Source organism: Rousettus aegyptiacus, unplaced genomic scaffold (genome assembly GCF_014176215.1).
Source record: "Rousettus aegyptiacus isolate mRouAeg1 unplaced genomic scaffold, mRouAeg1.p scaffold_m13_p_2, whole genome shotgun sequence".
NCBI lineage: Eukaryota > Metazoa > Chordata > Mammalia > Chiroptera > Pteropodidae > Rousettus > Rousettus aegyptiacus.
The window spans coordinates 68913052-68936147 of record NW_023416295.1 but is presented as its reverse complement, the minus strand read 5'-3'; the positions used below and the strand labels follow the sequence as shown (position 1 = coordinate 68936147).

At 34.1% G+C, this 23096-nt stretch overlaps 1 protein-coding gene and 1 pseudogene across 1 annotated transcript in view; one reads left to right on the top strand and one right to left on the bottom strand.

Moving 5' to 3' along the window:
- Positions 1 to 23096, top strand: part of ARHGAP15 (Rho GTPase activating protein 15) — a 584899-nt gene that overhangs the window by 387686 nt on the left and 174117 nt on the right. Inside the window, exon 11 of the mRNA XM_016136367.2 lies at positions 11762 to 11839. Within this exon, the coding sequence (XP_015991853.1) occupies positions 11762 to 11839 (78 nt within the window). The remainder of the gene's footprint in view (positions 1 to 11761; positions 11840 to 23096) is intronic.
- LOC118614318 lies at positions 2652 to 2770 on the bottom strand (annotated as a pseudogene).

The following is a 23096-nucleotide window of genomic DNA, read 5'->3' as shown; positions in this document are numbered from 1 at the left end:
ACCACAATTTAGCCTAGGTTCATCTGTCAAAGAGGGAGGATTATGCACTAGTCTCATCTTTCTGTTTAGCAGAAGTATTAACAATATCCACGTGATATTCTCTCCTGTATTCTCTAAAAGAAAACAATAATCTTCTTTGTGTTTCCTAGTTAAAGGAAGCTGTCTTTTCAGTCTCATTCACTGTCATGGTCAGGAGCATCTTCTTTGACTAGGAAAGAGTCCAATGACACCAGAATATGTCGTTAGTTTGGGAGAGCATCAAAAAGCTGAAAAGATCTATATAGGACTTTGCTGATGCTTAATATGTTCAAATAGGTTTGTAGGCTATTTTGCCTCTTTACTTTTGTGTCTGGAATTCTGCTTACCTACTCACTTTAGAAGCGGCAGCCAGAAAAGTCTCGCTCTCACCTGAATGCTCAGCAGAGCAAGCCTTCAAAACCCTCCAGGAAGTGGCTAGCCCAAGGACCTGAATTAGAGGCACTTCCCCAAAGAAGATCAAAAGTTATGCTCTACCAACACAGAGACACTGAGAAATGGTTGAATGTGTTCTAAATTAAACTGCCCTGGTGGTGAGCAGAGATCTGCCAAAATCTTTCAATTAATCACTTTTACCTTCAGGGCAGAGTTAGGCCGGAGAGTATTTCAATAGGTTTTTATTGAAACAGGGTTATTTCAGATATTAAACTATGTTGTACAAAGTAAAAATAATGTTATTTTTAAGTTGCTACTCTTGTTAAATAAAAGTTGGCAAGCATTCTTGGGGTCTGTATTGTGTCTGTGTATTTGTGTATGTGTGTGGCTTTTTCCTGTGCCATAAACCTCACTCATTTAAAAAAGTGAACAGCAATGAGTTAGGTGGTAAATATATTCATACAATCATTTCATTAATAATATGTCATAAATAATGGAAGAAAGGTTTTAAGTGTATAATTTTCTACAATACAATTGAGATATTTTTTCCTACATCTTCAGCAGTAAGTTAATTAGAATCACCTGCATTTCCTTGGGTGGACACCAAATGGATTGCAAACAAAAACAGATTAAAATAGCTGCTAGAGCTCATGGCATACAGATGACAAGATTCACAAAAAGGACAACAAGGTACTGAAAATGTTCACTTTTCAAACAGTTTTAGAGGATATTTAGCTCTTGCAACTTCTCTGTAAAAGCTGCTTGTAAGTGTTTTGCTGAAAGGCTAGAATAGCTTTGTTTCTGATCCCTTGATGAGTGAGAGAAATGTTTAAGAAAGATCACTTTACAGAGAGATTCGGGCTGAAATGCAATGACTATGATTCAAGCCAAGCCAAAAATTACAGTTCAGAATGAAAGGGGAGGTACGTGGTTTGGGAATCCATTTTCCCACATTCCTGAATCTCAATCATCCCAGCCAATGTTTTAAAAAAAGTCCAATGGAAAACAATGAGGTCACTTTGTTTAGATATTTTTTAAAATAGAGGTGGAAGGATTGAAAAGAATAAGAGCAAATGTATGAATTTTAAATCAATATCTACTTCATGTAGGATGAGATCGAAGGCTTGACTTTGTGAAACTATTATGACTTCATCATAAAAGGAGCCATTCTTCAGTATTTTCTTTTTGTTTGTGTTGGTAACCCTTTTATTCCATGTCTTTAACTTATGAAAGAGTTGTTGCTAAAATTTTAAAAAGAAATGTGTGTATGTGGGCATACTTTACAGATTACTGTTCCCTAGGCTGCAGCCTTTCCTTCAGAAGAGAATCTTCAGGTTATGTTAGCCTGCTTGCTTCCAAATTACCAGATGATAGTAGCTGACCAAATTCAACTGTTGATTCTCAATACTTTTACTTAGTTTTTAAAAAACACTCTGAGCAAGTCACAATACCAAGAAAATGATTTATTCACACCAGCATGATCGTAGGATAACATAACAATAAAATTCACGTATAAGAGATTCTCAGAAAATGATATGAGACAAACCAAATACACTTCTAACTGCAATGTTTTCCATGCACTTGAAGTTTTCCTTGAAGGCAAGAACTCTCACTTGATGATAATTAGAATCATTGACCAATATTTGTCTTCAAGACTAAGATTTTGAAAAAAGAAGAAACATATTAGAGAATTTATCAAAGACTGTTTCTTATTTCTTTGGTTCCCACTTTCTAAAAATTATTTCAGGTGCTTATCTTTAGTCTTATGAAATCAAGGGTATTAGGTTTCCAAGTGAAATTTCACAGGCAAACTCAAGGTCTTTCTGAGATGCTTTTTACTTTGAGATATTTCCTAATGATCCTAAGACTGGTATAATTCTATGAATTATATTTGCTATCATTCTGCAGGCTTCATACTGTTAGGCCTCAAAGTCTTATCTGAGTTTAGACAGATATGTAAAAATCAATGTATAAGAAATAAGGAACCACACATGTGATAATATCCTTAGACTCTCATTTTACCCAGGTATTAAGCAGAATATACAAATGGCTTCCATCTATATCACACTAGTCACATTGTAACTTGTTTTCCTCTCATTTTATCCCTTAGTCTCCTATTATTAGTAATCCATAAATTAAAAGGCATATTTTTTTTTTTTTTTTAGGCAAGGCAACCCTTGGTTGACCTCAAAGATTGCAAGGACCTTGTCAGCTTACAATCCTTTATTTTTTATTTTTTATGCTTACAGCACCTGGTCTTCCTAGGTGGTCTCCCATTGAAGTACTAATGAGGCCTGACCCTGCTTAGCTTCCGAGATTAGATGGGACTGGGCTTGTTCTGGGTGGCATGGCCGTAGACTAAAAGGCATAATTTTAAAGGCAGTTGGCCCAGTAGTAAGTCTGAATGGAACATAAGTTGAATTAAATATATAGAAGTTATATGCAAAAATAAGCCTGATACATAAAAGAATCATAGCAAATGGAAACTAAGATCTAGCCCGTGGTACTAGCATCGGTTTTCATAGGACTTTTCATTTATTCTACTATTTACATTTCTGGATTCTAGTGTTGTAGATAAGTATCTCCAATTATGAGACAGTGAAATATTATGGCAAGAACTAAATAAAAATATAAGGGGTTGGGAGAGGATTCAACAATGAGGAATGATAGTGTACCTTGAAGATAGATGGCTTTTGTCTTCCTAGTAACATTTAAAGAATTCAGTGTGATTTGCTTCTACTTATTGAAGTGTCCAATACCCTTCTTAAAAAGAATTGTAGAAATAGGAAACTAATGCAATAAGTGTTTTAAAAAAATTCTAACAATGTAAAATCGATACAAGAATATTTAATAATAGTTAGAAGCAAGATAGCCAGCCCTTTCTCCCCATACACAGTCCCTAATTATTACTGCTGTAGATCTTTTTAAGGTCTAAATGCTACAGTAATCACTAAGAAATATAACCAGTAGTGCACTTAACAGTTCAAGATATTTTGTCCTTTCCCTCCCCCAGTTTTAAGTTTGTCTTCCCAGGTGCTCAATAAGACAAAGCTTGTAAAGAGGTAGAGACTGAGCCAAACAGCAAATATGAGATGGTAAATGATTGATGATGATGATAGATAGATAGATAGATAGATAGATAGATAGATAGACACAGATAGATAGTATTTTTGACTAGGAATCTTAACTATTTTATTTTCTTTATAACAGATTAAAGTAATTGAGAATGAGGGTGATAATTCCCTTAACCATTCAAATGTTTAATAAAAAGCCCTTGAAGAGAAACTTCAAGGAATCTTTCTGATCCAAGATTCTTTGTATTCGACATCATTTTGTCTTTAGTCCCATATATCATTTTATTTATTTGGTGCTCTTTTCATTTTAGGATAATTTAAGTCTGGAATTTGCCCTGACCTGGAACACTGGCTATATAAGCAATATAAAATGGTTCATTTATTAGCATACTAAGCCATTTTCTCAGAAATAAAATTTAAAAAGCACCCTTCTCTTAGTAACCTCTTTTCAGTCTTAATTTTTTAGAAAAAATTTTAGCAGCAAATATGTGTCACTTTCACATCTTATAAAGATAACATTTTTCTCTTCTATATGAATGTACTATAAAATATTTGGTAGATGAAAAATTAAACCATGTAATCCACAATTGACTAATCAAAAATAGACTGTTACCCAAATGAAACAAATAAAACTAATGAAGAGAAATTGAAGATAAATATCTTGATATTGTTTTTAAAAGAAACAGAAAAACTTGTTGCCACAATTGTCTCTATGCAACAAGAATTTATAGCAGAGATCCAAGGATGGTAGGACAAACTACCAAATCGAGATCAAAACTGTAAAGAAGGGCTAGTTAAACAAATAAAAGAGAAAAATATAACAATCTCAGTAATAAAGGAAACATTGGAAAAAGCATGAAGTGAAACTCTGTGTTAACATATTCTCCCAACATTAGAATTTCAAATCTTTACAATTTAAATCTAAGTAATTTATATTCCAGGTGCAAATAAAGGAAATTATTATATGGCATTATCTTCATAATGTAATGAAACTTTTCAATATTAAAAAGCCTATCTTTATGAAAAACAATGAAAACCACCCTTTAAGTAGGCAGACTGAGAAAACATGCCTGATTCTCTTTCCTCAAAAAAAAAAAAATCCCAATGAAATAATAGAAAAGATATGTTGGAAAAATATACATAATGGTGCTGAAAACAGAAAAGGTGCCATCAGCAGATCAGAAATAGAAATTCCAGGAAGACAGAAAGCAGATGGGATAAAACAAGTGAAATTAGAGCAGAAGAAACACCATATTTAGGCACAGTACTTTCCAGGGATGTCCTAGAGAGAATATCATAACTTGAAGTTGACAAATAAAAAGAGCAAAAATTGATAAGAGGACGGTAAAGAATGTAACTTACTAAATACTGGAGCTGGAATCTGACATACAGGAGAGCTGGGTCCTTCTCCATTTATTCTGCACAGAAGAAGGACCTGTAGCAACTGCTTGAACCTGAGTCAAGTTCTACAAGGACAGATGAGAGGATGTTGGTACCTGAGAAGGGAGATGGTAGAGAACAAGGTATCTCAGATCCTCTACAACCATTACTGGGTACGAGAGCTTTGCCTAGGAGCAAAGTAGTTAAAGTATTCCATATCCAAAATTAAGTTCTCTTTACTTTGGTAACTGAAGAACCTCTAGACTACTATCTACTTACCACCCACTCACTCTACAGGAACCCTTCATTCAGCCTGTCCATTTAAAATTGAAGCCGATTTGTGGCGGGGGGCGGGGCAGGGAGGCTAATGCGAGATGTGTTTGAATCCAGAAATATCAATGACTACCATTTATTCTAATAAGTTTGGTCTTTTAATTATAAGAATAATATGATATTTGAACAATATCCATCTTAAAGAAATTCTAGATGAAGAAAAAAGAGACAGCAGAGGGAGGGACATATTAAGCAAATAATATGAGAAAATGTTTTCTAGTTGAAAGAGCCTAGATTTAGGTATATCTGAGTGAAATTTTACTTCCACAAACTTAAAGAGAAAATATTTTTTTTAATCTAGAAAGTAAAAGCAATTTACCTACAAAGCATCAAGAATTAATTTGATATCAGACTTAACAGCAGCAATGCTAGAAGATAATGAAGCATTATTTTTCAAATGTAAAAGATCATGAAACACAAGTATTTATTCAAAACAACAATTAATTATGAAGCAAAAGAAAACAGTTATTGAGATTGAAGAAGGAAAACTTACCAATTACATACTTTTACGATAAAAGGACACTTAAAAATAAATCCAAGAAAGAATAAGTAAAATACTTATATCAGTAGTTGACTCTGACCTAGAGCTTCACTGTCCAATATGGTAGTCATAAGCCACACATGGTTGTTATTTAAAATTAAATAAAATAAAAATTTAGTTGCTCAGTTACATTAACCACATTTCAAGTGCTCAGCAGCCAGCCATATGTGGCCAGTGACTACTGGTTTCAACAGTTAATATATAGAGCATTTCCATCATCACAGAAAGTTCTGCTGGGCAGTGTTTAATTTCGAAAAAACAAAAGAACCTAGAAAAAAGGAAGATGAAAAAAGTCATACTAGACCTTAACTTTTGAGAGATCTCTTTTGTGAAAAAAAAAAAAAATTGTAAAGTTGATTCCAATTACACTACTTAAAAAAAATAGTGACTAATATTAGCCCATAGATAAGTCACAAAATATAAAGAATAAAGTAAAATGTTCTAAACTTTGAGAATATAAGCAATAATAACAAGAAATAAAAATTAGAAGTGATGAAAAAGAAAAGGGGAAGGAAGAATAAATGTACAATTTCCTTATTTTTTAAGAGCAAAAGGTAATTTGATATATTAAGAAATAAAAATAGACAAATGTAACTAATAATAACAAATAAAGGGTATATAAATAAGTGGTAGGAATTATCACTAAACTAACTTTTCTGATAAGAAAATTTGAAAAAAAACATTCAAAGTTAATAAATTAATAAACAGAAATATGACACCTTAACATAAAATGAGTAAAAATAAGAACTAAAACAGAACTTTTAATAGTGATTGTTTTTGAACAACAGGACAGAGTAGAAACTTAGTTTCATTGTATACACTTCTGTATGGTTTAATTTTCATTTTTACCAGTGAATTACATTGCCTCTATGATTTTAAAAACTCTATTTAAAATGGTTATTATTAAGTTATAAATTTTTAATAGAATAAAATCATACTTGCTTGATAATTGGAATTATGTTAGCCATTTTCTAAGGTAACCATTCTTCAAGGATGGGCATCTCACAAGACATTAGTAATAAAGAAAGTTGGCAATAGATACAGCATAAATACCAGCCATCGAGACAGAGGAGAAATGAAACTTAGAGTTTCGAATTATAGCCTGCATTCTCAGTCATTGAATTTAAAGTGTATGAACAGGTAAATTAGCAATAGAAGATTGGAGGAAATGCTTTAATTTAGAGGAGAAAATTTATGCCATTCAGAATGGCATAGAACATCTTCTCATATTCAGCTCTGAACCCAACCAGGATCTTCAGAAAAACTGAGAAGGAAATGTGAAACAGTGTTTGGGGGCAGTCTGGGTGTTCCTGTGCTCAAGGCTCTTGCCAGAGGGAGAAGCACAAGACCCAGAGTATTGGGAGAATGACTGTTCTTGTGGTAGCTCTGGCCTCCTAGGAATTAGGAAGTGCCATAAATCTCAAGAGAGGGACTATTCCCAGCCCACATTTCAGACTCCAGAGGCTCAGATGCATTTTTTTTTATTGTTATGTTCCAGAAAAACAAGCAGCAAATTAGGGGCACATCTCTCAAGCAGGCTCAAATTCGACATCTCCATGATTTATCCAGCATTCGAGCTACCAAGAATGCTACCTAATCCACAGTTTGCAACATTTTTAACAGGCTCATCTGCATTGTTAAAAAATGTCCATATTTTGGCAGATAAACCATTCAACTCTGGAAACAGTGCTTGTCTCTTAGATTTCTTTTTGGAAAGTGTCTGAGATTTATGGTGGGAATTATTCATGACAGCTGCATTCTTTCCACTGGGTTTAGACCACCGTTTAGTCTAACAACTTCTAATTGTGTGTCTATCATAGTCTAAGCTTCTTCAGAAGAAAAGGGGCACATGAGGGGTAGGAGTAATTTTGAAAACCTCCTACAGCAATACCTGGTGATGCCTGTCAATTGTAAACACTATTTGGAAACTTCAGAAGGTCAGCTGATGACTCAGTTTCATCCTGTTCCCAAAGTATTTTTAGCATAACCGGCAAAATTCCTGTCAGCGTTCATGGCCACAGTATTTTCTTGAAAGAATTACCTCTTAAAGTGCTTTTTCTCCCAACATCACCAGAGTACAATATGGATACCTTGAAGACATTGCTCATTTAAAAATCATAAGAGGTCTAATTATATTTCCAAAATAAGTAGTTTCCAATCCAACAAGGATAATGTGGTCATGAAAGGATGTCCAAATCTACCAATTTACATTGGTTTGGTTTGGCACAACTTTTAAAGTTCTTGGAGCAAAAGGAGGATGGCACGTGAATCATTGTAAGTTGGGTAATATCTCCAGGACTTTGGGTTTGCCATTCTGTGAACCATTCAAGGGAAAGCTAATCAACTTCAAGACTGTTCCTATATAATTTATAACTGCTAAAATTCACTGATATGTTCCAGATTATTTTGCAAAATGTAATACCCTCCTTTTTAATATGTACTTTGTCATTTTCACTCTATTTATGTAATTTAAAAAGTATGATAGCAGGGGAGCAGGAGCCATTCAAAGCAAAAGCCACTAATGTCAGAGATTGTTATCCTTCACAAGATAAATGGTATTGATATCTCTGAAGCTAAAGAGTTTGGAAGTTGTGTCACGTTAGAGTCAAATTGCATCCAATGTGTTTTGCTTTACTCCCGCTTACTTTTCTGGTTTTTATCTTAAGCCGCAAAGCAGTTTCTCTGCTGTGACTTAGTTCTACAACCACAGTGGTGGCGCTGGTCTGAGTTACCCTCCCTGTCGCCATCTCCAACCCTCCCTCCTTTCATCCCAAAAGAAAATTGGGTTATTAATTTAGGATGAGGCTGCTTTGTTTAAACAGTATACTGCTTCTCAATTGCTCATACTTAATATATCTAACCCATACTGCTCTTTCAAATGTTTTTGATTACTGAACTTAAAAAAAAAAAAAAAACTACTGAAATTTATGAAAGGCCAAGGAGGCACTTCTTATGTTGTAACTTTAAATTTCTGTAAGAGAAAAAGAAAGTTATTGGATATGGAGGAATTTAACTCTAGACAATATTTGCATTTCGATAACATATAAAAAATATAAGAAAAGGAAGAGTCTAACTTCAAAATAGAAAAGTACCCAGTTTCATACTTCATATATAGAGATATGCATATTAAAGTGAGGTTTAAGCAAGGTGTTTTTTACAATTAAGATATGTTGGAATTGAAATAATTTCATTTACTACTGACCTCTAATAACGGTCCAACTAATTAAGAAGATAAAAATTAATGTAAAAATATTTATATAATAATTTTTCTCATTATTATTATTATAGGTGTTAATTGACATATCATCTTCAATCTTTATTTTAAATAAGGTTACTCTGACTGATTCTTTAAAAAACATTAATATTTTTCATTTGAGGGACACAGACCTACATATTTCATCGATGTTTTTATTTTCTATAATATTTTGTTTCTCAAATTCCTTCAGAGCAAGAGATAATTCATGGAAAAAATCAGGACTGTTTTTGTTTGGATAAACTTTGTATTGGCAAAGAGAGATTATTCACCATTCATGATTCTAACTGGCCTTTGACTACTTCCAAATCCAAAACTGTCACCAAAGGCCCCAAACTTGCCATTGTGAGCATTTTTCTGTAGACAATATGTAGCTACTGAAGTGATTTTAGAGAATTCCAAAATACATTCCTTAATGGCTATGTATTCAGAAAATTTAAGCACACTACTAAGAGAGAAAACTTTGAAAAGGATATACTTACTTGAATGCATAAGTTTTAATATTATTTAAATCTGTCATGTTGTTTTTATATTTAAAACTAAGTACCAAATATTATCTAATGCCAAAGCAAGAAAGAAATGGTTAATAGGTTATAAAGTTCTGGGTATGCTAGCATAAATTAAAGACCAATATGGTCAAATTCCAAAACTAGGAGTCAAATATTAGAACAAATTTGATTAGGATGATTGACACATTTAAGTTGTCAAATGTACATTGTACTTAAAAGCAAGAAAATTGGAGCATCTTTTGATTAATAGAGCTATTTAGTACATCAAGAAGAAAGAATGTATTTGATTTTTATTAGCATGTGTCTTAGACACTTTCACTACACACTAATAGATTTCCAACCTCATTTCAATTCCTCATATATTTAAGTTGTCAGGGAAGAACAGAGAGCTGGTAATTTATTATTAGATTATTTTTGAACTATAAAACTCACCAATTAATACATTTGCTAATAGCTACTTCATTTTATTGATGTTATCTCAGGTTACTCTGTAGTTTATTACATGGAAGAGTAAAACCATAGTGAGAATGAATATGTGGGGCACAGGAACTTTTAGGGCAAAAATACTCAGGATGATACCATAATGATGGCTATATCCTTATGTATTTGTTCAAAGCCATAGAATGTACATCCAGACTGAGTCATAATGTAAATATTGGACTCTGAGTGATTATGATGTATCAGTGTAGTTTCAGCAGTTGTAATAAATGTACTACTCTGGTGGAGGATGTTGATAATGGTAGAAGTTATGCATATGTGGGGGCAGGAGGTATGTGGGAAATCGCTGTACCTTCCCAACAATTTGGCAATAAATCTAAAACTGCCCTAAAAAAATAAAGACTTAACCAATTAAAGATTGTTTCGAATTATGCCATTTATACCAGTGTTATAGGTTATGTTATTCTACCCTAACCTACTGATGATATGTTTTTTCACAATGACAGAAATGTTCCTATTAAAGTATGTGAAAACAGAGATGATATAGCAATAAAGAAGCCCGTTTCATGTTGGTAAAGAGCTTTTCAAAGCTTTTATTATGTTACACTATAAAATTAATTTCTATTCAATTTATTTAATGTTCATGAATTTAATGTTTAACCATGCTGCTATACCACCTTGGAAACTGCTAAGATAGTGATCTCTACATTGGTTGGTAATCCTACCCAGGCCTCTCTGAGGGCATAGACACATACACTCCTGACATTAAAATTGTGTTATCAACGTTTTTTAGAGACAACGATAATGTTTTAATAAGTGTTTTTCTTTTTCTTTTCCTGGTTCTTTGTCTTTTTAATAACTTGGTCACAGAAATAACTAAATGCTACAAATAGATGTGTGGAACACAAATGGTTGGTTATCCAAAACCAATGCTAGTGTAAATTATTTAAAATTATAGATGACCAGTTTTAAAATAATCTGAAACTAATTTCACCATTTTGTCAAGAATTTCTTTATATTTTTTCCTTCCATAATGGAGCACCCAATTACCTCTAATACACTAGAGATTATCAAACTAGTTACATATCCAGAATAGAATTGAAATAATTATACCAATAAGATGTTATGCTGTGATGATACTGGAAAAAGAATGGAAAGAAGTGGAATAGAATAGAATAGAATAGAATAGAATAGAATAGAATAGAATAGAATAGAATAGAATAGAATAGAATAGAATAGACCCGACCAGACCAGAACAAGAAGTAATAATGGAAGGCAGAGAAGAGACAGAGAGTGACAGGAGAAGGGAGAGAAAGAGAGGCAAGAAGAGAGACAAGAAGGAATGAAGGAAGAAAGGAAAGAAGGGAGGGAGGGAGAGAGGGAGGGAGAAAGGAAGGAAGAAAAGGAAGGAAGAGAAGAAAGCAAGACTTCACAAACATCTTGGGTTATTCGATCTTGCCAAAAAAAGGGCAATGATACATGTATATATGAAGGTTCTTCTTGCCTGTAACATGCCCCCTCAGTTTAATTCCTCTCTTTTTTTTTTTCATTTACTGTGAAATCCCATGCTACTGCTCTTTTATGGCTCAACTAGACTCAGATTTGTTGATCACTTAACTGTTACCAAAATTTATGATTAGTCTCCTAGAATTAAAATATTGAAGACCACTTGATTTTAGGACATAGAAATGTGTTTTTTTCCTGTGAGAAAGATATTTGATGGTGATTTACTACTGTCTTTCTTCCCATATTTATTAATTATTAATTTTCTCCATCTCAGTTTTCATATCAACAAATATAAAATATGCACTTTTATTTTCAGGTCTAGATGTTGATGGAATATATCGAGTTAGTGGCAACCTGGCAACAATACAGAAACTACGATTTATTGTCAACCAAGGTAAGTGATTTCCTCACCTCAGATTTTTTTTTAGTAGTTTTATCTCTACCACTATTTCAGATTTTATGCTGTATGCATAGTGAATATATAATGATAAAATCTTTGAAGGGGAAAAGAGAAAACTGAAGAAAGTAAACAATTATCACCAGAGAAGTAAAAAAAAATTAAGTTTATATGAACATGAAAAAAATAGAGAGGGGAACCAACTAATAGTTCATGTAAAATAAAGAGTGAGTGGCATATGATAAACTAAAAATGGAGATGAGAATAATAAAAAAATCAAAAGAAATAAAAATAGCCTAACTTTTAAAAGTGTTACTGGCATACAATAGACACTTAATATATGTTGATAAATGAATGAATGAATGAATGAATGAATCATGGAAAATTAGAGTCAAAATTATAGACATTAGAAAAATATATACTTGATAAGTGAGAGTTAAAAATTAGGAAATGCATGTATCATTAAAGAATTACAAATTAAAAACAATAATGTGATACCACTGCACAGCTATTAGAATGTCTAAAGTCTGAAATATTGACAACATCAAATGCTGACAAGGATGTGAACCAACAGAAACTCACATTCACTGGTGGAAATACAAAATGGTACAGCCACTTTAGAAGATAGTTTGGCAGTTTCTCATGAAAATAAATATTTTCTTATAGCTGTATGTAGTATGGATATTCTTACCATACTACACAGAAATTACGCTCCTCAATATTTACCCAAATGAGTTCAAAATTTATGTCCATACAAAAACATGCACACAAATTTTTGTAGCATTTTTATTTATAATTGGTAAAACTTAAAAGTAATCAAGATATCCTTCAATAGGTGAATAGATAAACCATGGTATGTACTTTCATATAATGGAATATTATTCAGTGATTAAAAAAAATGAGCTATCAAACTACAAAAAGACTTGGGCAATTATTAAATATGTATTGCTATGTGAAAGAAGCCGGTCTGAAAATGCTACATACTATGTTATTCCAACTGTATGACAATCTGGAAAAGGTAAAGATTGCAGACAGTTAAAGTTCAGTGGCAGCAGAGGAATCGAGGAGAAGGGGGCATGAATAGGTGCTCATGTGATTTTTAGAGTCATGAAACTATTGAGTTTTGATATTGTAATGGTGGATACATGACATTATGTTTCTCAAGATCTATATAATGCACAACATAAAGAATGAAACTTAATGTAAACTATAGACTTCAATTAATAATAAAATATCAATATCGGCTCATCAATTACAACAAATGTACCATACTAATGCAAGATGTGAATAATAAGGGACACTGGGCTGGGCAATGACATTCGGTGAGTGGAAGAATAAAAGGGGAATATGGAAACTCTATATTGTTCCATTCAATTTTAATATAAACATAAAGTTCTCTTTAAAAAACTATGAATTTAAAAAAAATGAAAAAGTAGAAAATGTTAAAAACAAGGAGACTGATACATCACAACGTGGTGTTACGGATAGTTAATAGGTTTAAAATCAGACATGTGGTAGAAGCCACTCTCTCTACTTGTGTCCTTGGTATTTTACTTAACTTCTCTGTGTTCTGGTTCTCATCAGCAAATACAGGAAAAGTTTTGGGGATACCTTGGAAACAGTTGTAAGAATTACCTTAGTAACATAACAGACTCATGGTAGAGGTGTTCAATACATGGAAGTTTTCTTTTCACTTAAAAACAGTCAATTATGTCTCTGGCTTTGAGAGAATTTACACAAAGACTTCATACTCTGGCTTCCCACCTGACTTCTAGCTAGGAAGTTGTCTGAATTTCCTTCACAATACATTTCTAACTATACTCCCATATTTACATACTATTATATTACTTAATGTTTTTGCATACTCTCTTCTCTCTACTTTCAATATCCTCCTATCTTTTCCTTCCCGCCCCACTTCCTGACTCGTAGATTTCTCCATAGTCTTCAAGCCTCAGGTTATGAATAATTTCCTCCTAGCTTCCCATTTCATTGGATAATTGAATTTACAGTAATACATACATATCTAACTTAGAAAATTCCACTTATTACAAGACCCAGAGATATAATGCCATCTTTTGGAGAGAATATTATCACATATATTCAGAGATTACATTTCAGAAACATTAAAATTTGAAAGTCTTAGAATAAAATAACAAGATACTGGTTGAAATATCTGCCTCTTCCATAAATCTCTATTCACTTAAAAAGGAAGAACCTGAATCATTCTTGTATCTTCCTCCGTTAACCAGTAGTAGCTCTGGGTCTCCATAGAAGGAAATTCATAGTTCTTGTTTGTTGAATAATGTGTATGTATATACATACATGTGTGTGTGTACATGTGTGAGTGTGTGTTTTGCAGATAGAAGTATTATTACTAAGAAGCATTAAACTTTCCAGCAGTTCAACTCAGGTTGAACCACCCTTTTAAGTGTTTACTGCAGTACTTTTGATCAGTGGCCACATGAGTCTTATTTCTGAGAATCTCTGTAACTGAAAATCTCCACAGCTTTGCTTGCTCTCACTAATGTGAACCTTTGCCTTTCACAATTACTCTCCTTCCTGGGCAAAAAACAGAACTAAACTTTACCTCATTTACTCATATTGGCTCCATTAGACTGACTCAGAGAGCCCCTTCTGTGGGTAAAAATTAGATAAAATAGTCCCGGCCTCATTTTCATTCCTGTTTATAACCAGCTAAAATCACTCTTGTAATATATTTCATACTGAAACCATATCCTGATTGGAATTCTAGACAGCTGGGCAACACATTTCTTCTACAAAGAAAAATCTCAAAACAGAAGCCATGGTAGAAACAAACACTAGTTGCATTTCCTGCTTTAAAAAAAAAAATTATGCTCAGCAGTTTGAAAAGGCAAAAAATATATATATATCTCTACAATGAAAATATAAAATCTATTCATCTCCTCTTTCACAATCCAAACTTCAGCATCCTTGGAGGCTGTGAAATTGCTCATGTATCCGTGAGAGTTGACAACACAGAGCTGGACAGAGGCCTGAGTTGGTATCTGGTAACGCAGAATTGTCAGTAAACTGTCTTCCTGGTTTATAGCACTGTCAGAATGCAACACACTCAACACAAATTATGCTACATTAGGACCTTTGATAGCAGTGGTTTTATCCAAGTTGTGTTGTGGAGTTTTTTTTTTTTAATTAGATGATAAAAGAAATACATATACCAGCCTCTCTCAAATTTTGTTAATCAGATCATCTTTTGAATGAAATTTCTGGAGTGAACCCATAACCTTGGTGTGAACACCAGACCTTCCCCTCCATCTATAACCTGGTCTCTGACAGCAGAGCAGACTTACAAGGGAATCAGTGCTGGATACAAAGAGGCTGAGTGTGTATTTCGTGGTCTTCCCTCTGGGTGTATATATGTACGTGTGCGTGCATGCACACACAATTTAATAAAATGGCAATGTGGTGATAATTCCATGAGAAGTGTAAAGCGATATGTGAATGCAGTGAATTCTCTTTTGTTTTCAAAGGTGGGACATAAATGATTTGAGCATACCCTTTTTGTCTTAACACCTTTTATCTCTTCCAAGTTCACATTCCACAAGGAGAAGACTCTAAATATACATGTTTAAAATGAACAAGCCCTACCCATGATTAAGCTAGACAAATGAAAACTGATTTGGGGGATTTTCAAGAACAGTTCAGTTGCAATTTATGTATTTCACTAACTTTCTTGAATGCTATAATCATCAGCAATTCTAAATACACCAGTTGAATGATTCAATTTGTTTTGGTTTTCTATTTGACTCACTAAATCAGTAGGAATTGGATACCCTTATTATACTCCCAGATCAGATGGCATACAAGTTAAATTCAAAGTGATCACTTTTGAAAAGCTTTTCTTAATTATAACTAGTAATAGTGGTGACAATAATAATATTTATTATAAAAATAGCTAACATTTTTATAGTTTATTATGAGGCAGGCACTAAACTAAGTGCTTTACTTACATAATTTAATCCTTTCTACCATCCTATAGAACAGGTACTATTATTGTTTCCATTTTAAAGACTAGGAAACTGAAACTCAGAGATATTAAAACATGCCCTAAGGTCATACGCCATGTGAAGGACCTATATCTCAGCTCTCTCTGATTTGAGCCTATGCTGAAAACCACTGCCATGATTCAGCATAATTGTTGATTATCTATTTATAAAAGTGGAGATTAGTCTTTTCATGTTACATGCACTTGTTAGTGACTTTCCATTTATACCTGCTTTCTGGTATAGGTAAGTGAAAGGTACTTTCTTAGGAGTTTGGCTAAAACTGTTCCAGAAAGAGAGATACCTGGGAAAACACCAAACATTGCAGTTACAAATAAGCTTGGCACTGCCATCCTCTGTAGGGTTTTATATATCTATGTTTGACCAAGAAAGTGCTTTAACACAACATTCCATTGCAGCCTTCAGGAAAGGCATCACAGATTCTCAATTTACAGGGCTCTTGGTGCATTAGCGAGCAGTGCTCTGCCCTATCTGTTGTATTTGGTGACAGCTGTCAGTGACATTTTGCTGATGCAACTCTTGCTCTCTATGAGGGCATCCCCCAAAGAAAGCTAGCCCATGACCTTAGATGTCAACCTGTCATCAGCCTGTGACACCGAGTTGATTCTTCAAAATGATCTGTGACCTGATAGTTTTCTTGCGTAAGGGTACTTTTGCAAAGGACAGACCTCAACGTGGAGGATGCTGTATAACTGTCTTGAGAACATTTGTCAATGAGTGTTAGAAATCCCACCAGGCTGAATTCCTCCTCCTCCTGACATCAACATTCTGGTTTGAGCGGCGCATTGAGGCTTATTGCCCCAACTCAAAATTCAGTTCAGACTCTCTGTAGTATTACTTAGACATTCTCTTTCATCCTTTAAAAAACAGATGAGAAAGACCAGCATCCTTTTTGGAAAAAATCAACTATTAAGTTTCTCAAGCCCATGAGCCAACGGGAGGATGAACTATAACCCATCACAGGAATAACTGACTTGGAATTTTCCAGACTGGTGGTTCTTAGTACAAATATTCCCACTAACCATTTATCTAAACCAGAAGAAATTGCTTCTTAGCAAGGTTTTAGACATGTATTCCATATGTAGAAAAAAATAAGAGAAGATTCTGGAAACACCCTCCTTCACTTTTTCACACCAGGAGGAAAGAAATATATAAATGTCATAAATCTACATGGCCAAGAATCTTAATTGGGTGTGTGGGTATGTGAGTGTGTGGGTGTTTGTGTGTGTGCATGTGCGCATGCACACATGCATACTATTGTGCGTGTAGTTTGAAATGGAAGAGGTTTTTTTTTTTTTCCATTAATTTGCAGTCTTGCACTTTGCATATTTTTATTCACCCAGATCTTATTGGCATAATAATCAACATTAAATATTGGCTTAAAGAGAGTAATTTACTTATTTTGAACATGCTAAGAATAAGCTCCCTCAAAAATAAACTATTAGGGAAACAATTTTTTGTTACCAAGTATATCTGAACTACTTTTATATAGATTCATGCCACAAAGCAAAGCAAAGCATTAACTTTAGTAGCTATCCTATGCTTTTCATATTACTTGCAGTATCAGAAATTGAATAAAGGAGGAAAGAGAAAGAATGTAAACAATTGGCAGTTTCATCATGAAATAAGCAATTGGATGAAACAGAAAAAGATCTGGAAAACTTTTAGTTCTGTTCGTATAAAATAGCCCTCATATCAAATCCAGTCATTTTTCTATTAAGTGTGTTTATAATGCCCTCTTATTATTTTTAAAACGTGATATTTCCTTAAGTCTACTTCACTCTCACCATCAAGCACAGCAGCAATAGAACAAACTGTGTTATTTGCTTTTTATCCCATTCCGCAGGGTGGTTTTTTGGTTAAGTCGAATCATGGTTATTGCACCTTTCTGGCTTTCGTGTGACAAGATTATCTTTTAAAAATGATTTATTTTTCCCATTAAAGCTGAAAAGATCACTTGATCATAAAAGGGCCAGACTTTAACATCATTCAGGGCTTTGGAAACTTTCTTAGACCTCATTTTTCAGCTACATTGAGTCAGGGAGTTCAAAGACTACTGAGGGCAAAACTTGTATTGCTTTCTAGCTGCTAAAGGAAATGTATTGTCATTATTAAATAATCTGAACACAGAGGTCAAAATAACCAACTCTTCACATTCATACACATTTATATAACATTTAGCGTTTTATATAATATTCTAATAACAACTTAGTGACTACCTCTAGTCTCTAAAGTACAAGAATTCTGGTGACTTATTTTATATCACATATTTATCATAACTTATATTTTATAATTCATTACCTACCAAGCAATAAGGCCTGACCTAAGGCCGTGGTGAAACAATTAAAGGCAGAGACCATCTAGTGGGAAAAGAGCACTGGATAAAGATCGATGGAACTGCCTCCTTATCTCGATTCTGAGTGATTTGTCAGTCTAATAGAAACTATTTTAACCCCTTTGAATCACAGACTCTTCATATCCAAAATGGTAATAATAATGAAAATGTGAAACCTTTAAAAACTCTGAATCAGTTCAGTAAAGTTTAATATTAACTTCAATTTAGATGACAAGTAGTCAGATGAAATTAGATCAATATTACTTAGTTTACTTAATATCATCATGATACTAAATATTAATAATTTAGTTTAGTTTTTGCATCCACATGACTGAACATTCTTTGATGATATTAAGATTGTTTTTCTAGGAAATAAACCAAATATAGGAAAGCTTTGGAGACTTCCTCCTATCTAATGATTCATCTCATTACTAGTCAAATTCATGGGACTTCTGGGTTCCTAGACACACAAAAAAATAAATTTAATTTTATGTTATCAATAAGCTTTTGGAAGAGTCCACATTCCAAAAGAATAATCCCATGATCATTGGTGAGGGTGAGTCAGGTCTACTGATTTTTTAGATCCTAATTTGGTTGTGACTTTTCCATGTAGATTTGGCCATTGAGTCCAGAAATCAAATCACTCAGAGTTATGCAACTGCCAGTCCCCAAGGAAACCCTCAAGGATACTTGCAAAATTCCATTATCATCATAAATCATCATCATCACCATTAGAATTAATGAGCAATCACTAAAAATTGTGGGAAAACATATCAAGTTTATTTCTGCTCTATGCTCTATAGCATTGGTCCCAAGCCCTGATTACATTTCAGAGTTGTACAGGTTATCTACTGCTGCATAACAGTATTACCACCAACTTAGCTACTTATAGCAACATACACATTTTTTATCTCTCAGTTTTGGTGAGTCAGAGGTCTGGGCATGGATTAACTGAATCCTCTGTAAGGCTACAATTAAGGTGTGGGCTAGTGGTGAGTTCTCATCTGGTGGCTCAATTGGGAACAGGTCTGCTTTCAAGCTCACATGATTGTTAGCAGGATTTAGGTCCTTGTGGGTTGTTAGACCTAAGGTCTTAACATTACTAGCTGTTGGCCATAAGCCTTGTGGACCTCTCCATAGGCCATCCCATAACATAGCAGCTGCCTTCATCAAAGCAGCAAGAGGGAAAGACTGGTAGCTAAAGCTGAAGTTATAATCTTATGTAAGATAATCATGAAGGCTATATCCCATCACCTTTGATACATTCTGATGGTTAGAAGTCACAGTTCCTATTCATACCCTAGGAGAGGAGATTACGCAAAACAAACCCAAGGAGAGGGAGCTGATCAGAGGTCATTTTAAAAGTCTGTCTGCAGCAAGAATCAAGTGGTGGAACTTTTTAAAAACTAGGATTCTGGAGCCCAGTCATAGAAACACTGATGTAAAAAGTCTGGAGTTGGAACTAGAGGTATGTATTTTAAAAGAAAAACACCTTAGTTGAGTCAAGCACATAGCCAAGTCGAGGAAACTCTTCAAAATATCCAGTAAGTTTTATTCTGGATATCTAGTGGAGTCAAGACCTACAAGCCATAACACATGTGGTATTTATGTTTGAGGAAAACAGAAATAGACCATGAATCTCTTTTTTGTTAACAAGTTTGCTAGTGATGCAAGGTTTTATTTTTGACTATTGATCGATGTAATATTGTTCACTAACTTTTGTGAACTCTCAACTCATTATTTGGAGTATAACTTTAAAAAATGCCATGGACACAACATGTATATTATTAGTAAGATTAAAATTACTGACATTTTTCACAACAGCACTTTTCCAGTGCTGTAGATTCTGAAATAAATGAAAAAGAAAGATATTTTACCTATGGATGTGCTAACAAAACTAAGGAATAAATAATATTTTAAAATGCAGTGGAATAATGTTTATGCTACTGATAGTTAGCATTTAATTGAGAACCTACTTCATGGCAGGTATGCAAAATTAAAGTTATCTCTAACCCTCATGAAAATTTTCAAGGTAGATAAACTTTTTATCCACATTATTCACACAAGAAAACTATGGCTCAGAAAGATTAAGTAACTGTTCTAAGGCCACAAAATTAATATGCTCTGAAGCTAGACAGGGAACTCATTTTAAATTTACTCTAAAGAATATATTGCTGGTTGCTGGATTCAATTTACCAAGGGGGAGGGGGCAGAGAGACATTTTCTTCCTTTAAACATCAAAGAATCGAAACCACTTATTCTCCTTATAATATTATAGTATAATACTATACTACCAGTTTGTGTGACCCTTTCATAAGAAAAAAAAACTTATTTAAAAATATCTTTTTAAAATAATTAACCTCTAACTGTAACTTCATCAATAGTAGGAAGCTTAGTTTATCTTAGTATCCCCTATATAGAAAAGTGTCCAATAATCTGTATGAACTAAGGATGTGTTTCTACAAAATAAAATAAAAGAATGATAAACTTCTATTACAATCAACTCTATATCAAATGGTGACATTGGTACATTGTATTAGGTGCCATTTCTGAGTCTCTCAGTAATGAAAACTCAATCTATATTTTGCATTATATTTTCCCACAATTTAATCCTTGATTTTAGATTAAAGAATAATGCAACATTTACATCATTTATTCATCAATACAATAAAAAGTTCTTACTATGTGTCAAGCAACATGCAGGATACTGGAAATACAGCAGCAAATACAGCGAATGACCTCAATGATGTATTCCCATGGATATTCCAATCCAATAACCAAGAAGACTGGTGACTTATTAAATTTAAATTAGTGAGAAAATTCTAGGTCGTGTAGGCCCTACCTGTTCTTCTTTCCCACCTTTCCGATCTCACCATGTTCCTCTCTCTTGTCTCATTATTTTCCAAACTCTGTCTTCTTGTATTCCTCAGACACATCAAGTTCATTTTCTTCCCAGAGCTTTGGCTTTTGCTCCTGTCTACCTGAAATGTGCTTCCTTCAGATCCTCACTAGATTCACTCTTCTCAACATACAAATCACATTCAAGGATGTCCTTGACTAAGCATCTAAAACATGCCCCCACCCTACCTATCCCATCACTCTTCATCCCAATACCTTGTTTTTATTTCTTCAGAACACATACTATCTGAAACAGCCTTGCTTCTTTATTTGTTGTTTTGGCACCTTCCCTCTTCCCTATACTATGGTCTCTATATGATCAAAACCTTGTCTGCTTTGGTTACCTAAGTATCCTCTGTTTATTGCACCAGGTACATAATAGCCTTCAAACAAGGATTTGTTGAATAAAAACGAATTCAATAAGTGAATTAATGAGTAATGTTGGACCACTGGTGATGATTAAGTCCTGATCCAAAGGTAACCTTAGGACCAGGAAGAAATGTATAGCCCCAAGAAAGAAGATCTTTAGAATTTGAGAGTCCATTTTGAACCAATTCAGTGAACCATATACACTTCTCCCTACCCCATCCCCACCTCCACCCAATGTCACAGTCTGATTGTCTTACAAGAACCCCATAGGAAAGACTTGATGAAAAGAGGAAGTGACTGCCAAACTGGGAGAGCAAAGTCAGCCCTACCAATCCAGCTCATTAAGCCAAGAAAGATGATCTAAGCAATGGATGACTTCCAACCAAGGTGGTACTAAGACCACAGTTAGGACTGTCACCTGCATGTATGAATTTCCAAAGAGTGATCCCTCTCAGAGGCATTGCTTGTTGCCAAGGCCCTGCCAGCCCAGGATTACTCTGCCAAAGGACACCTCTGATCAAATTGCAAGTGACTTTCTTGGTCTTGCCATGGCTCAAATAAAGTAATACAAACTGCAGAGCATATGAGAAGAATCGAGGAAAGAGGAAAATTAGTTTGAAGATGAAAATAAAGCTTCAGTTTTCCTAAGGAAAATGTCAAGTGAGGATTTAGTCATTCTAGGTACTGGGAGAGCCTGGGGGAATCAGACCTTGGTGATGTGTTAATTTTGTGTCAGGAGATAGATAATAAGCAAATATGCAAGATGTGTATGGATTATGTCAAGAATCAAGACATAGCGGCATGATAGAGAATAACTGATGGAGATGAGAGGGATGGATGGCCCTTAGATTGGAGGAGCTCTTTGAGGAGGAGCCATTTGAGTAGAGACCAGACCTGATAGGAAAGAGAGAGCCATGCAAAGATGTGGGAGGAGAGCAGAGCAGGCAGAAGGAAACTGACTACAAAGAACAAGGGCTTGTATGAGATTAAGACACACAGAGGTCAGAGGTGAGCAAAGCCAGCTCAGCAGGGCTCTTGAAAATCAAGGTAAGAAGTTTTGTCTTTCATTCTAAGTCACTATGCTAGAGGGGGATAGAAATCAGAATATAATATGATATTATTATTTTTAATCTTCTGGCTATTATGAAAAGAATAAATTATAGAGAATAAGACTGGAAACAGGAGAATAGTTAGGAGGTTGTTATAGTAGTTCAATTGAGATATAATAATAATGATTGATTTGTATGAGGTAATCTCCATATTCTAATTTGTCTCATTTTTCATATGCCCTTTGAGCCATTCCTTCTAGGCAACAAAGTGTAATCAGAACAGTGACCCAAGAGTTAGAAAATCTGGATCTATTTCCATATCACCTCTTACTAGCTGTGTTGTCTTGCCCAAGTTATTTAACCTTCCGAGGATGATTTTCTTATCTGTAAGGCAAGACTATCTGTTCTCTTGAGATGGGTTGATGGCATGCGAAAATGGTACAACATATAGAAATGGAAGTTATATCCAAATGTGTTTCTCACAACCATCCTAATGAAGATATCTATCGTAATATAATGAGGTATATGGCTTTTTACAGTAAAGAATATTTGATAAAGGG